We start from the raw sequence: 12,953 nt of genomic DNA, 5'->3' as shown, positions 1-12,953 counted from the left end.
ATCACGATAGGCTGCATTTATAAAGATGAGAATAATATCCAGAATTTTATCAGCCTTGTTTAAGAAAATCATAATTCCAGCTCTTAAACTGATATCAAGAATGCTAAAATATAATTTTATCTGAAATAAATTAAAACTCTTTGCAAAACGAACTTCTTATTTCAAAAGTAGGTAAACAGTAGCTTTGCTTTGCTGTTCTGAAAATTAAAACATGTCGTCATCACTGTCATAGAAATCATCAGAATCACAATAATAGAAATTATCGCAAACATCTTCCAAACCAAAATGGTGCCCAAACATATATGCCATGTCATCATCTGAATCATAACACATATAATCACAACAATCATCGAACCAATCATCATCTTCCAAAGATCCTACTGACTCTTCATCTGATTTATCCAGAGTATCCGAAACCTTTAATTTTTTAATGTTATAAAACTGTTTTATTGTCAACAAAACACACTTTTTAACTAATTCCAGTAAATGGTGTTTGGCTCTGGGTTTGAAACTTGAATCATCACTTTTGAAAATGTACATAAACGTATCGTAGATTTTGTTTCGTAGTTTCTTTTCTTTACGATAATCAAATAGGTTGTATGCGTAAAAAATAGCTAATGCAAACTCAACAAGTTCACCTTGGGAACTGACAGATGCCTCTGGTGTTTCCATTAAACGTTCTTTGATGCTTTCCTTTGTTATTGATATTGGTGGTTTTATAGCTAGGAAACTGAGCAACTCAAACAATTGAAAAGCATCACAATCAGCTGGTAAACAGGCTAGCAATGTATATAATTTATTTTGATTCAAATATCTGATTAATATTTTCAATAATTTTGGATCAATTTCATCAGATGTGACAATACCGTCTTCCTCTGATATCGCGAACCTTCCAGATAAAAGGGTATCAATATAAGGTATTTCTTTGACAAGTTTTTCAGGGATTTCCACAACTTTGCCTTGAGTTTTCAATTTCTTGTAAACAATATCCTCTTTTTCACTCTCGCTATCACTATCTTCCGAAACGTGTTTACCTTTTTCATTCTGTCAAGAAGAAAACAAAAAAACATAAAAATTGAGTTTAGTTAATTTCAAATTAAAAGGCACTTAGATTTAAAAAAACCCTGGCTAACATATTCATAACCAACAAATTGTAAAGCAAAGAAAGGAATAGTGTGTAAACCTTAGCCAATGAACTGTAAAGAAAACAACAACAACAAAAAAAGTATTATAATTAATACCTTTGTTTCTGATATCACTACCTTGCCAGTGGTTTTGCTAATAAGAAGTGGTGGTACATCATCATGGTTCACATCAAAATCCATGTGGCAAACAGGATACAAGGGAGACACTCTTGGTTTGGCCTCCAAAACTGGTTCTGGCGGTAGGGGAGCCCTATTAGCTGAAGCTTCAGTGACTGGTTCCTTTCTCACAAGAGGAGGGAGGTCTTCATCATCGTTGGTATCTGATTCATCTTGCAAGAAAGCATTTTCGAGAAGAACAGGTAATACATTCCGTAAAAGATTATTCATAATAAAACAATGTTCTTATGTTCTAATTGTTCACTAATTCTGTTGAGAAAAAATGGAAAGGAAATTTTGTTTCACTAACAGCGAGCAAGAGAAAAAGTATAAAAGGTCGACTAGACTAGCTTATATTTGGACTAGAAGAATGTATAGATGATGAAAGAAAAGCATTTCGTTAACTTTACACAAAATTCTTATCACCAACTACAAACTGTTTACAAATAAATATATTCATATATTTTAACAAAATTTATTATTTTTTAATAATATCGAAAGAGCTGTGATGATTATGTTGCCATTTTTAAGACTTATAAAATTTAAATGGTTCACTATTAGAGGGATGCAAATCACTATTGTCACAAAGAAAGCCTAGAAGTAAATGCCATTTCAAAACATGGAGTAACAAATTTTCAAATAGAAAAAAGGGTTATATAAACAAATACATTTAATGCAAATTAATAAATATCACAAACATTATCAAATTAATAATAGAACAATTCAATATAAATAAGATTAGAAAATAATATAATATTGATACAAAAAATTATAATATGAATATACATTATCAATTATTTGATTGTGACACACTGAGTCAAAATGTGAAAAAAAATCGTTGACAAAAACTAATTGCCGACGGTAAAAAGTGACAAATTTTTTGCTGACAAATTTTCTAGCGATTAAGATTTGAAATTATTTCTAATCTGATTAGATTAAGAGAATAGGAGACAAATTCAGTTCGAGAATTTACAGCGCAAAATCGTCATCAGTTAATGGTAGCATATCCCCTCTATGTCTTCTTTTCCTCCGACACTGTCTGCGAAACAAAATCAAACCGACAATAAGAACCAGAACTGGAATTACCACAATAACGACAATGACCAAGAGAGTTTTAGATGTTTTCTTCTTTAACTCACAATAGTTCCCATGATAACCAGAGCTACAACGACATTGATATGAGTAAATTTCAGTATTTTTATCAATATCAAGCATACATTGACCATCATTTTGGCAAGAAGTATTTTTGAAACAATCATTATCACAATTTAATTTCTTTGTTAGATTTGCAATTTTCAACACTCTTTCTGTATTGTCAGATAATACAGTCTTTGGAAAAGTGCATAAGCCACTGGCTTTTATTGGATTCATTCCTCCATCAGAAAGAATGTTCTTAAGATTGCAATTACATTGTAAAGGATTGCCATCAAGAAGCAAATCTTCAATGACTGATTCACCAAACATACTTGGAACAAGAGATACAATCTCATTGTTCGAAAGATCCAAAACTTTTAGTTTCATACCATCAAAAACACCATTTCCTAAAGTATCCAAAGCATTATTTGCAAGAAATAGCTCTTCCACGTGTAATAAATGTTTTGTCAATTCTCTGCTGAAAGAGGTTAATTGATTGTGTGATAAATCAACCCATTGGACATCATGAGAACTAGAAAACAGATTATCAGGAATTTTCTGAATATTGTTTCCTGACAAATCAATCCTGGTTAATTTTAATAAACCCTTCAAACTGTCGGAATAGATTGAGTGTATTGCATTTTGACTCAAGTCCAAGTCTTCCAGGTTCTTTGTATCAGAGAAAGTAGATTCAAGTAGCAAATGGACTTCATTTCCAGACAGTTTCAAATGACGTAGTTTATTACAGTCCGAAAACGACTCTGGTGTTATTGCACTAATGGTGTTATTCTCCAGACCTAGAACTTCCAGTTGTGGCAAAGCTTGACAGATTGACGTAGGGATGATACTCAACTGATTTTCACCCAAATGAAGAGTTTTCAAAGTTGTAAACCCTTTCAGTTTATTCCCATTGAAATCTTTCAATTTATTGCTTGTTAAATAAAGCACATCAACATCTGTTGTGTTATGGTCTCTTGTTATCAAGTTTAATTTGTCTGCTGTCAATCCTTGTTGGCCACAATGCCAAACATTTTGAAGCTGGTTGTTCTGGTTCCAAGTAAGTATGCAGTTACACAAAAATGGACATGCTTTCAGTGATGTTATCGTGAAAAGTATAAGGATAACGCTCTCATGCTGCATCTTGACTGCATGTTATTTCTTTAATCTTCAAATTCAAACTGTGATTTTGACCTACTTGAAAACTAGACAGACAGAAAAATGTCAAATTTTCTGATTAATATGTTACTTAAACCCATTCTATGATTCAAGATATGAATAACCTTAACAAATCACATGATGAATATTTTAAGAGGACTGAATCAAAAAGTGTATAAATTATTAAAAATGTCCAACACAATTCTTGAACAAATCTACACACATCTATAAACAAATGACAAAACCGGAAGAAAAAGTTGAAAATTAGAGAGCTTTTTTTTCTAATTTATTTGCAAAATAACATTTCAATTCATCCAAAAAAATCTATTGAGGGCTGATAATAGTAAGATTGTTTCCAATTAACTAAAAAAAATCTTTCTTGTCCTAAAACAGATCTCCTGCTATATCCAGACCTTTTCTTGGGGAAAATGCTTGGATACCGGATAAATCCACCTGGAACCCTAAAAAGATCCCTCATCCTTTATCCGCAAAGGAAGAAATCAAGCTCAACATGAAAGATATCACCCGGTAGCTCTCACCTCCCATCTGGTGAAAATCTGAAAAAAATCCTATGAAAACCAAGTGTATTGAAAAAAATGCTGTTTCAAACCAAACCAGCTATGTTTCAATGTCATAACATTATGATGAAATTCTTTCCAATTGAATAAAGGCAGAAATGCAAATGTTGTCTACCTGTACATTTCCAAAGCATCCCCTTAACACCTTCCGAAAAGTTCCGAAAAGGGGGGCGGTCAGAAATTTTCATGAAAAAGGGAGGGGAATAGCAAGGAAGGGGGGATAGTTTGAAGGAGGGCTTACATATATATTGTAGATTATTATTACTTTTAAGTGGAATCAGAAATCTTTTCAAAAAATTGGCAACTAAGGTAAACTTTCTTCCAAAAATCACAAATCAGGGAAATGTTTTTCCAAGAATGGGAAAATTAGGCACACTCTTTTTCCAATTAGAAAACTAGGGAAATTTTCTTGCAAAAACCCTTGCTTATATTCATGACACAGTAGCCCCAGATCTTGGGTGCGGCACTTGTCCAAAGTCAAGTGCAGCACAAGTTTAGGCAAACACAGCGCCTGCATCATTGGCATGCTGAACATGCACGCCAGACTTTCATAGTTTACTTTAGGCGTACAAACTTTTGCGAGCAGAAACTTTTGCGAGGTCGAAAAATCACGAAATTTGAGATATTTAGTTTCACGAATTAGAGGAAAAAATATATTTCGCAAACATAAACTTTTGCGAATCGTTGGATAAAAATTAGAATTTTCGAATAAAAATTAACTTGAAAGTGAAAAATATTCCTTTAAAATTTGCTAAAGACGGTTGCTCTGCAACTTTAAAAAGGCACTAAAGGATAATAATATGCCGAATATTTAATATTTATTACAATTTCAAGGTTTTGTAGATTTCCAATTTTTTTGAGAATTTTTCGTGAGCATTATAACTTTTGCGAATTGCCCTGTTAAGAATTTTCAAGGACATTTACTTTCGCGTAAAAGACCAAAATACAAAAATAGCAAAAGTTTCTGCTCGCAAAAGTTTGTACGCCTAAAGTATAATGTACCAGGATCTGAATAAATTTATTCATTTTTACTTTTGTTCATGCCCTTGTATGTAAATTCATTTCAAGAGTCTTTTTCCTAATTGAAGATTTGTGATTGCCTTTTATAAATAATGGGAGCCATTCAAACTCAAACTTGTCACAGAAAATGTTTTGTTTATGAACCCATGACCCCCCTTCCTAAATTGACGACGTTGCCATAAAACCTTTAAGATAAAAAACTCAAGATGTTCAACCTTCATCTCTGTTTTGTAGGCCACAGGCATCAAAATTAGGGATAGAAAGTACATCACAATTTTTTGGTAAGCATGATTTTGCATCCGGAAAAGGATCAATTTTCAATTTCTAGCTTGTAGGTAATCCAAAAATTCATTGCAAATTGCAAAACAATGAGATAATTCGATCCTTAAGGCCATCTTTACCTTCGGCTCCAGCACGCATTACATTCATAATAAAAATAAGTAACAACAATGAAAGATTCCCATGATTAATTATCTCCTTAACATACATGCAGCAGAAAAAACCCCCTTTTTATAAAAATTCAAGGGATGTGCGGACCACCAAAGAAAGAAAAACCTGAGAAATAAACCTTTCTCGTCGCCAGACCACTTGCTTTGCTTTTCAACAGTGAAGCAATCAAAAAGAGACATGGAAAAGCAACATTTGGCATGAAATGAACTTCTCTAAATTTGACATTTCTGGTGAAAAGTTGAATACCACAAATAATTAAATTAAATTTTTACAAAATATCACCATTTTTAAAAATTAAATTCAATTTTTGGACAAAAAAAACAAAATCAGAAGTCATAACCATTTTTCTTGATTTTAGGGCGAAAATTGCAATAACACCTTCTTTTCGACAAAAACTGGTAGTCCATAAGACTTTCATATCGGCTAAAAGTAACACCTTCTATGAAAAGTCTATCATAATATCAATAGCTTTAGAATTATCCATAATAAACCAATCATAACGATGTCGAATTAAACAACAACCAATCTTAGATCTTCATATTATTTAGTTCTCGTCGTCTTCCTCAGCTGATCTCTTCATCTTCGTCCTCATCCGATTCGTCGTCGGAAATTTCATCTTCTCCAACTTCAGCTTCTTCGCTGTTGTAGGTCGCATCACAAAGTATCTCCTCAACTTCAAGGGGAAAGACCTCATCAACCCAAATTGTAGATCCGTCGTTCGACCAGCCACTTTCTGTAACATCTCCTTGTTAACCAACTTATTAATGATGATTTCCAAAGTTTGCTAACGTAGTTTGCCTTCTTTGAGTGGGGAATCAAAACTGACGGACACGGAGGAAGCATGGCCATATCGATAATTTATCCGCTTTTGGTGTACTTCTTTTCAAACATTTTTGCTCTCACTACGTTGACTGATGTTTCTTTAGCATAACCATAAAGGGCGCAGACGAATCGTTCCAAATAATTTTGAGTTTCTTCTTCCAAATCCCATGACTCTCCCAAGCGGCGAAAAGCTTCCACGAAATTTCTATTCTTCTTCATTTTATTGAAGCAGGTTGATTTTCCTTCTTTAAAGACTGATGATGATATGTAATCGTTTCCGGTAAAGGCGTGGAAACCACTCAAAGATGTTTTGTACTTGACAGCATCTTTGCCAAGGTTGCATGTCCAAAACCCTTTCCGTGTCTTCCCTTTGCCGTTGTCAAGAAAGATTTTGGTTGGATTTAGAAGACATGCTGCAAGAACAAAGATGTCGGTGTCTGCAGATGGAGATCTTAAGATTACTTTCGCTTCGGGATTTTCTTTCAGGACATAACTGCAGTGAGGGATGACCTTTGTGTCAGCTTCCTCTTGATCAGATGACAAATCCTCTGAAATAGTGACACCCGTTTGACTAAGACAATACGTAACACCTTCTTGAGAAATATAGACCTTCGAACAATTTGTGGTCTGCAATACTCTCTGATAATTGCTTCTTGTTACTTCTGACATCAGCTCAACCAATTTTGTTTTGTTTTCACCATTCCTCATGAAATCTCCGAAGTCATAGGGAAATATCGATTCCTTGGATGCGATCATAACTTTTTGATCTTTACCACGCTCATTACGTTCAGCACCTTTGATCGAATTGGATCTGTATGTGTCAGCAGCAATATCAATACGGTTGTACCCTTTTGGCAGGTCTCCGATGAATTTCGTCATAGTCCGAATAGCAGCAATCAGGTCAATGACAAAGGACTTATCTTTCTTCTTGATAGACTTCATTGAAACATCTGATCTAGGATCTTTCTTTGTCGTATCTGCAACCAGTAGTTTCATTAGCTTGCTTTTTGGTGTTTCACGGTTTTTCCATTTCCATGTGCAAAACTGAGAGGAGCCAATGGGTAGACAAGAGCTGACGGAATATCAATTGCGCGTTCATTTCTAATTGAAAACGAAAGAAGGGTACCAATGATATCCCGATTTACTTCTATTGTATTTGCAAAATATTGACGTTTAATGACTGATGTATATGTCTTGAATGTGTAGATAGGAACTCGGCTCAATCTGTCGTTCTTTGAATTTCCTTTGACACTTGACTGCTCAAATTTGTCTCGCATCCCCTTCCCGTCTATTTTACTATTTTCAAAATCTTGCTTGCAAACGATTCCTCAACCATTTCTCCAGAGAAGAAAAGTTGTATAACTCATCCCGACCCAAATCAAAAGGATTGATGTATTTCCCTTTCAACACCTGAATAATTTTCGTCACATGCTTTTCACTGGCAAGAATCTCGGACGGTCTCATAGGCTTGTATTTATCACATAGTCTTAAAGTGCCAGCCATCTTTTTTAATTCAGAGGTTGTTTTAGCTATGTCAGCTCGATTCAAACACCATTTTAGAACCGCGTCCTTTAAAAACTTGATTCCACCTGAAAATGACGAAAGAATTTTTCTGTAGTAACCCTTCTATTTGATTTATCTCCAGTGATCAAACTCAAGGTAAATACATATTGATTTTGATTGGGAAAGATTTCATATTGAACCTAATTCCCTATTAATGTAATTATTTACCTGAGGTTTTAGCATCGCGGTTGATCGACTGTTCTCCACGCTGAGAAAAAATCCGTTCATGGGGGGTGGAGGATATATTATTTTTTTCATGATTTACACCTGGACATTTTGATTTTTGACCCCCTGGACACGGGTTATACCCCTGGACAAACATCAAATCAACCCCATGGACACAAAAAATTACCCCTGGACATTGGAATTTACCCCCTTGACATTGCAATTTATTGGCATTTTTTCAATACCCCTGGACAATTCATCCTCCACCCCCATGAGCGGATTTTTTCAGGAAGAGCCCATTCCAGACATTTTGAAGGTTTCTGCGGTAAGTGTAAACCGCAGGTTACAGGTTGCAGGTTACAGATCACAGGTTACAGGTCACAGGTTACAGGTTAACAAAACACAGACCGGAAAACTGTAACGCACTCATAACATACAATTCATAACATACAACTCATAACATAAGTTCCTGAAAATATTATATGTAATGGAAATGTAATATCAAAATATGTTAATAATGTTATTTAGAAGACTTAAACGACAAATCATCAACCCCAAATATTGATAACAAATGACACTTAAATTATGTAAATAATGATGTTATCTCAAAGTATGAGGTTTTGTACGCCAAGTAACAATAAAATATTCTTCATGCATAATAGGATGCTGACGCTGCAAGTGGATATAGATTGACAGGTTTTGAAAAAAATAAATACTCCAAGAGAGCTGTTTTAGAGGGATGAAGAAGGTGACGTCATTTTATCAAAATACAAAGCAGGGGATAAAAATATTGAAACATTTATAAAATATAATCTCATTGACGCTATTTTCATCAATTCTTGTTATCATACCCAAGGTGATGCATGAGATAAAATGAGATATGACATAGTGATTGTGAAATAGCTATTTTCCTGTTAGGGGGCTGTTTAAAGCAAAGGTGAGATCAATATTCGAATATTTCTTTATTCTTTGTATATAACATACGTAACATGCGTATAACATTGAAAAGATAATTTTTTTACATGTGTGATATAGATGTAATATATAATACAAGTATTACAGGTCCGTGTTATACACGGTATAAAACGTGAAATCACATGGTTAGCACGTGGGTAGATTTTTAGCTTTAAAATAGTTCTAGATCAATAAAATACCTTTGGAATTATATTTTTGACATTAACAACTGTTTTTCAAACATTTTCTTTGTGTTTTACAGTAATTGAAGTTGACCAACACTGACCTGTGACCTGTAACCTGTAACCTGTGACCTGTAACCTGCAACCTGTAACCTGCGGTTTACACTTACCGAGGTTTCTGTCAAGCCAGGGTATCGCAGATCAACCTCCTTCATTATTTGGCCGTATATTGCTAAATGCAAAATAGAAAGGCAACATCTCATCCCACGCTTGCAATCTCATCTCGAAGTTGTTTGTTTGGACGGCTGTGTGAATCATGTGCTGAATTCTCATGATGTTCAGGTATATCATCCAAAACTGGGCTGTTTTGCCGACTTTTCCATCTCGAACATCTTGATGGTAGCGCTCGTATCTTTGTAAGAATTCGTTCCAATTCGGAGGTATCATGCCGTCAAAGCTCCCAGGGTCAGAATTGATGTCGTACAAACAATCGGGCACTTTCGGAGCTTTCTGAAATAACACTCACGCAACCCACGCACTTAAACATGGCACTTTTCAGAGATTCTTTTAACAAAAATGTTACAAAATTTACATTACAAACGTTTTGAATAACTGAAAACACTCTCTAGATTGGATTGAAAATCCAACGTAACACATTGTGTAATGAGATAAGGCTGATTATTGCTGATAGTTAGATATAAATTGGTCACAAAAGGTTTCTAAATCTATAAAGGTGTCATATTTTTCTTTCGATTAAACTGACTATAACCAAATTTGAGCCTAATTGGTGTAATTCTGATTTGTGTGAACCGCGCTGCCATTAAAGTCTCCTTGGTAGTCTTTAATTTTGAAAAAAAGTGATTTTTTTGTAAAGATTTAACATTTTTGGACATTTTACCCCGGATTTTGAGGTATTTTGAAATTTTCTAACTTAGAAACAGATAAATTTATTAGTTTAAAGGCTTTTTATTGGGAATTTTAATAGTTGTAGACTGTTTGAGGGGTTAATCGCGAGACATTAGCTCAAAAATTTGAATTTTGGTCAAAAAATGAGTATTTTTGCAATTTTTACCCCCTGAAAATTAAAAATTAAGCCTCCAGGGGATAGTTCATCCTGATATTATGATGAGAGCAATCAGGATCTATCACCACATAACCTTTGTAGTATCATAAACAGTTTTTCGTTTGCCTAGGACCACTTTTCTGCTGAAAAAAGACGATTTTGGGTTTTTTTTCGTGTTTTACCCCCTGTTTTCTTTGGTACAGAACCCCCTGGTAAATATTTTTGAATTTTTCTTTTTTCAAAATTTTATTTTACCTATTTGTGACATATTTGGAAAGTTTCAAGCAATAAAGAATTTTAGATAGTGCAGAATCGCACTTCTAAGTTACCATGGTGTTTCAAGTCTCAAGCAAAATCCCTTACAAATTGGTATTTTGGCTAAAAACACCCCCACTTACCTAGCTTACCATTTTAGTTAGCCCCCTTAACAGCCTATTTACCGTCTCATTCCTGAAAATATAGCATCTTAGCAACCCTAAACCACCATCAAATATTTTTCACCTCTTGGGGGATGCAGACCCCCCAGATCGACCTGGTCTAAAATAAAAATGTCCACATCTACACCATGCCCCCTCCCCGCTCCCCAAACGTCTAATTAATGTTTTTTTGTGGCAAGTTTGAGTTTGGATTGCTCTCCTGACACTGGCCTTATAAGAGGTCTATTTTATTTTATAATAGCCATAATCATATATTCACCCACGATATGGACTGAACTTTTTCGAAACACTTGGCAATTTTGAACTAAAAAGTCCCATGCGCATACCAGCGCATGTTTGTGCCAGCTTTTTGGAGGCAAAAATCTTAAATTTTGTGGCTTGAGTTTGGCTGCGACATCCATTTTATGCAATTTTGAATCAAACATGACCCAAAATTGTTCAGGGTATGTTTGAGTTATACCGTGAGTTGTGTTATACCTTATTAAGAGAAGAAATTTTGGCTGAAAGAAATTTTGGTGAATTTGGCGAATTGCCTCAAAAATTTGCTTAAATTTCCTCCCTTCAAATTTAGATTTATGGGCCATTCGCCAAAATTAATTCTTGCCAAATTTAAATTTCTTTCACATTAATCTCTATTTCTCCTAAAAACCCCTTTTTCATCCTTTTTAAGCTTAAATATTCATTAATTAGCTAACAAACTTATTTGAAGGTACTCTGAGGGACATAAAAACTTCAAGTCAACCTGCAGGACAACACTGAGCTGCACAGAGTTTGTTGAAATCTTGCCATGCTTGGTACTGTAAAGGTTGATTTTGAAAAAATTGCAAAAAATTTGACAACAATATAATAATTTTTAAGTCGACCTGCAGGATAACACAGAATTTGAAATCTCGCCATACTTGGTAAAGGGTGATTTTGAAAAATTGCAAAAGACTTATGACAACATCTCAAAATCAAAACACATCAAAATGACACATGAATCCAGTCAAAAATCCACTATAACAAGCATTTAATTAGAAACTGTTTAAAGAAAAGAAGAAAAGCAAAACACTACCTTATTCTTCAAGTAACAACAATAATTTGCCATTTCAACTTTGAGAAAGCAGATGCAAAATATTCAATTATACCACATGTCAAAATTAAAACATTCATTAAAATCTAACATCTTCTCTCAAAGAACTTGTCCCATCATATCAAATCCCAAAACTTGACAATCGTTTCATAGCTCATTGACCGGTTAATTGATAACAATAATGAATTTCAACTGGGCAAATTTGATCTATTCGTCTATACATTTAGAACCCTTCAGTTAGGGAAACCATCCAGGATCCTGCCATTCTATGAGCCAGCAAAAACTAAATAACACTTGTAAACTTAGGTTTCTAACTATTTTCCATCAAAAACAACCAAAAACATTGCTACTTCCCAAAGCTGAAGACCAAAACAAATTATCTTCCAAGATAACGGCGCCCTTTTGGATCTATTGTTATGGCTATCTAAAATGGTGGAAAGAGTTGCGGAAAGACAGGGGCACCCGCTAGCTTCGAGGGTGTTAACGCCAAAACAGCCAATAAGATCTTCCAACAAAAGGCGAGTTAGTTACCGCACGAGTTACGTCATACACTCCACCGCAGCGTACAACAAACGATGTTTCAGTGAATATCAATAATTATAAAAATATCTTATGTGCTTAAATTCAGTTAACTTTGAGTGCGTCATTGAAGATTAAGAAGATAAGAAAATAAAAAATGCGTTGGATAATTTTCATTGTAACAGTTTGGTCAATCATTGCTGAAAGTTTGAAAAAGTTTTTCCGACGCAAAAAAAATTCAGCCAATTAAAAGCATAGTGTGCTTATATTTACTATGTTTGCTACATCGTCTAGGCTAAAAAAAGTGCGAAAAGACACGAGCGTCAGTTTTTAAATGAGTGTTATGATTTTTTAGATCACGGTCACATACAGGAACTTGCCAATTAATGTTCCTAACTGCCCTTCGAAAAAAAGAAATAAAAACGCATCGATCTCTAAACAAAAGTGCTTAACCACAAACTAAATTTAACTTGACCTAACCATAGCAAGACAGAGATATAGTTAAGTAATAAAAAATAAGATTCTGGGAGAAAATCCT

The 12,953-nt window shown here is 34.3% G+C and overlaps 3 protein-coding genes across 3 annotated transcripts in view; all 3 read right to left on the bottom strand.

The window, feature by feature from the left end:
• The window catches only part of LOC136799478 (signal transducer and activator of transcription 5B-like), a 279,436-nt gene that overhangs the window by 112,298 nt on the left and 154,185 nt on the right, over positions 1–12,953 (bottom strand). The gene's annotated exons all lie outside the window — the stretch shown is intronic.
• Positions 6–1,570, bottom strand: LOC136799487 (uncharacterized). The gene is made up of 2 exons (XM_067056202.1): positions 1,242–1,570; positions 6–1,044 (listed from the first exon to the last, which is right to left on the bottom strand). The coding sequence occupies exons 1-2, from the start codon at positions 1,530–1,532 to the stop codon at positions 205–207; spliced, it is 1,131 nt and encodes a 376-aa protein (XP_066912303.1). The 5' UTR covers positions 1,533–1,570; the 3' UTR covers positions 6–204.
• LOC136799485 (phospholipase A2 inhibitor beta-like) lies at positions 1,792–3,637 on the bottom strand. Its single transcript, XM_067056200.1, has one exon. It carries the CDS (start codon positions 3,573–3,575, stop codon positions 2,271–2,273), a length of 1,305 nt encoding a protein of 434 aa, XP_066912301.1. The 5' UTR covers positions 3,576–3,637; the 3' UTR covers positions 1,792–2,270.

Source organism: Clytia hemisphaerica, unplaced genomic scaffold, assembly GCF_902728285.1.
Source record: "Clytia hemisphaerica strain Z4C2 unplaced genomic scaffold, Clytia hemisphaerica genome assembly, whole genome shotgun sequence".
Classification (NCBI taxonomy): Eukaryota; Metazoa; Cnidaria; class Hydrozoa; order Leptothecata; family Clytiidae; genus Clytia; species Clytia hemisphaerica.
This window is presented reverse-complemented; position numbering and strand designations above follow the sequence as displayed.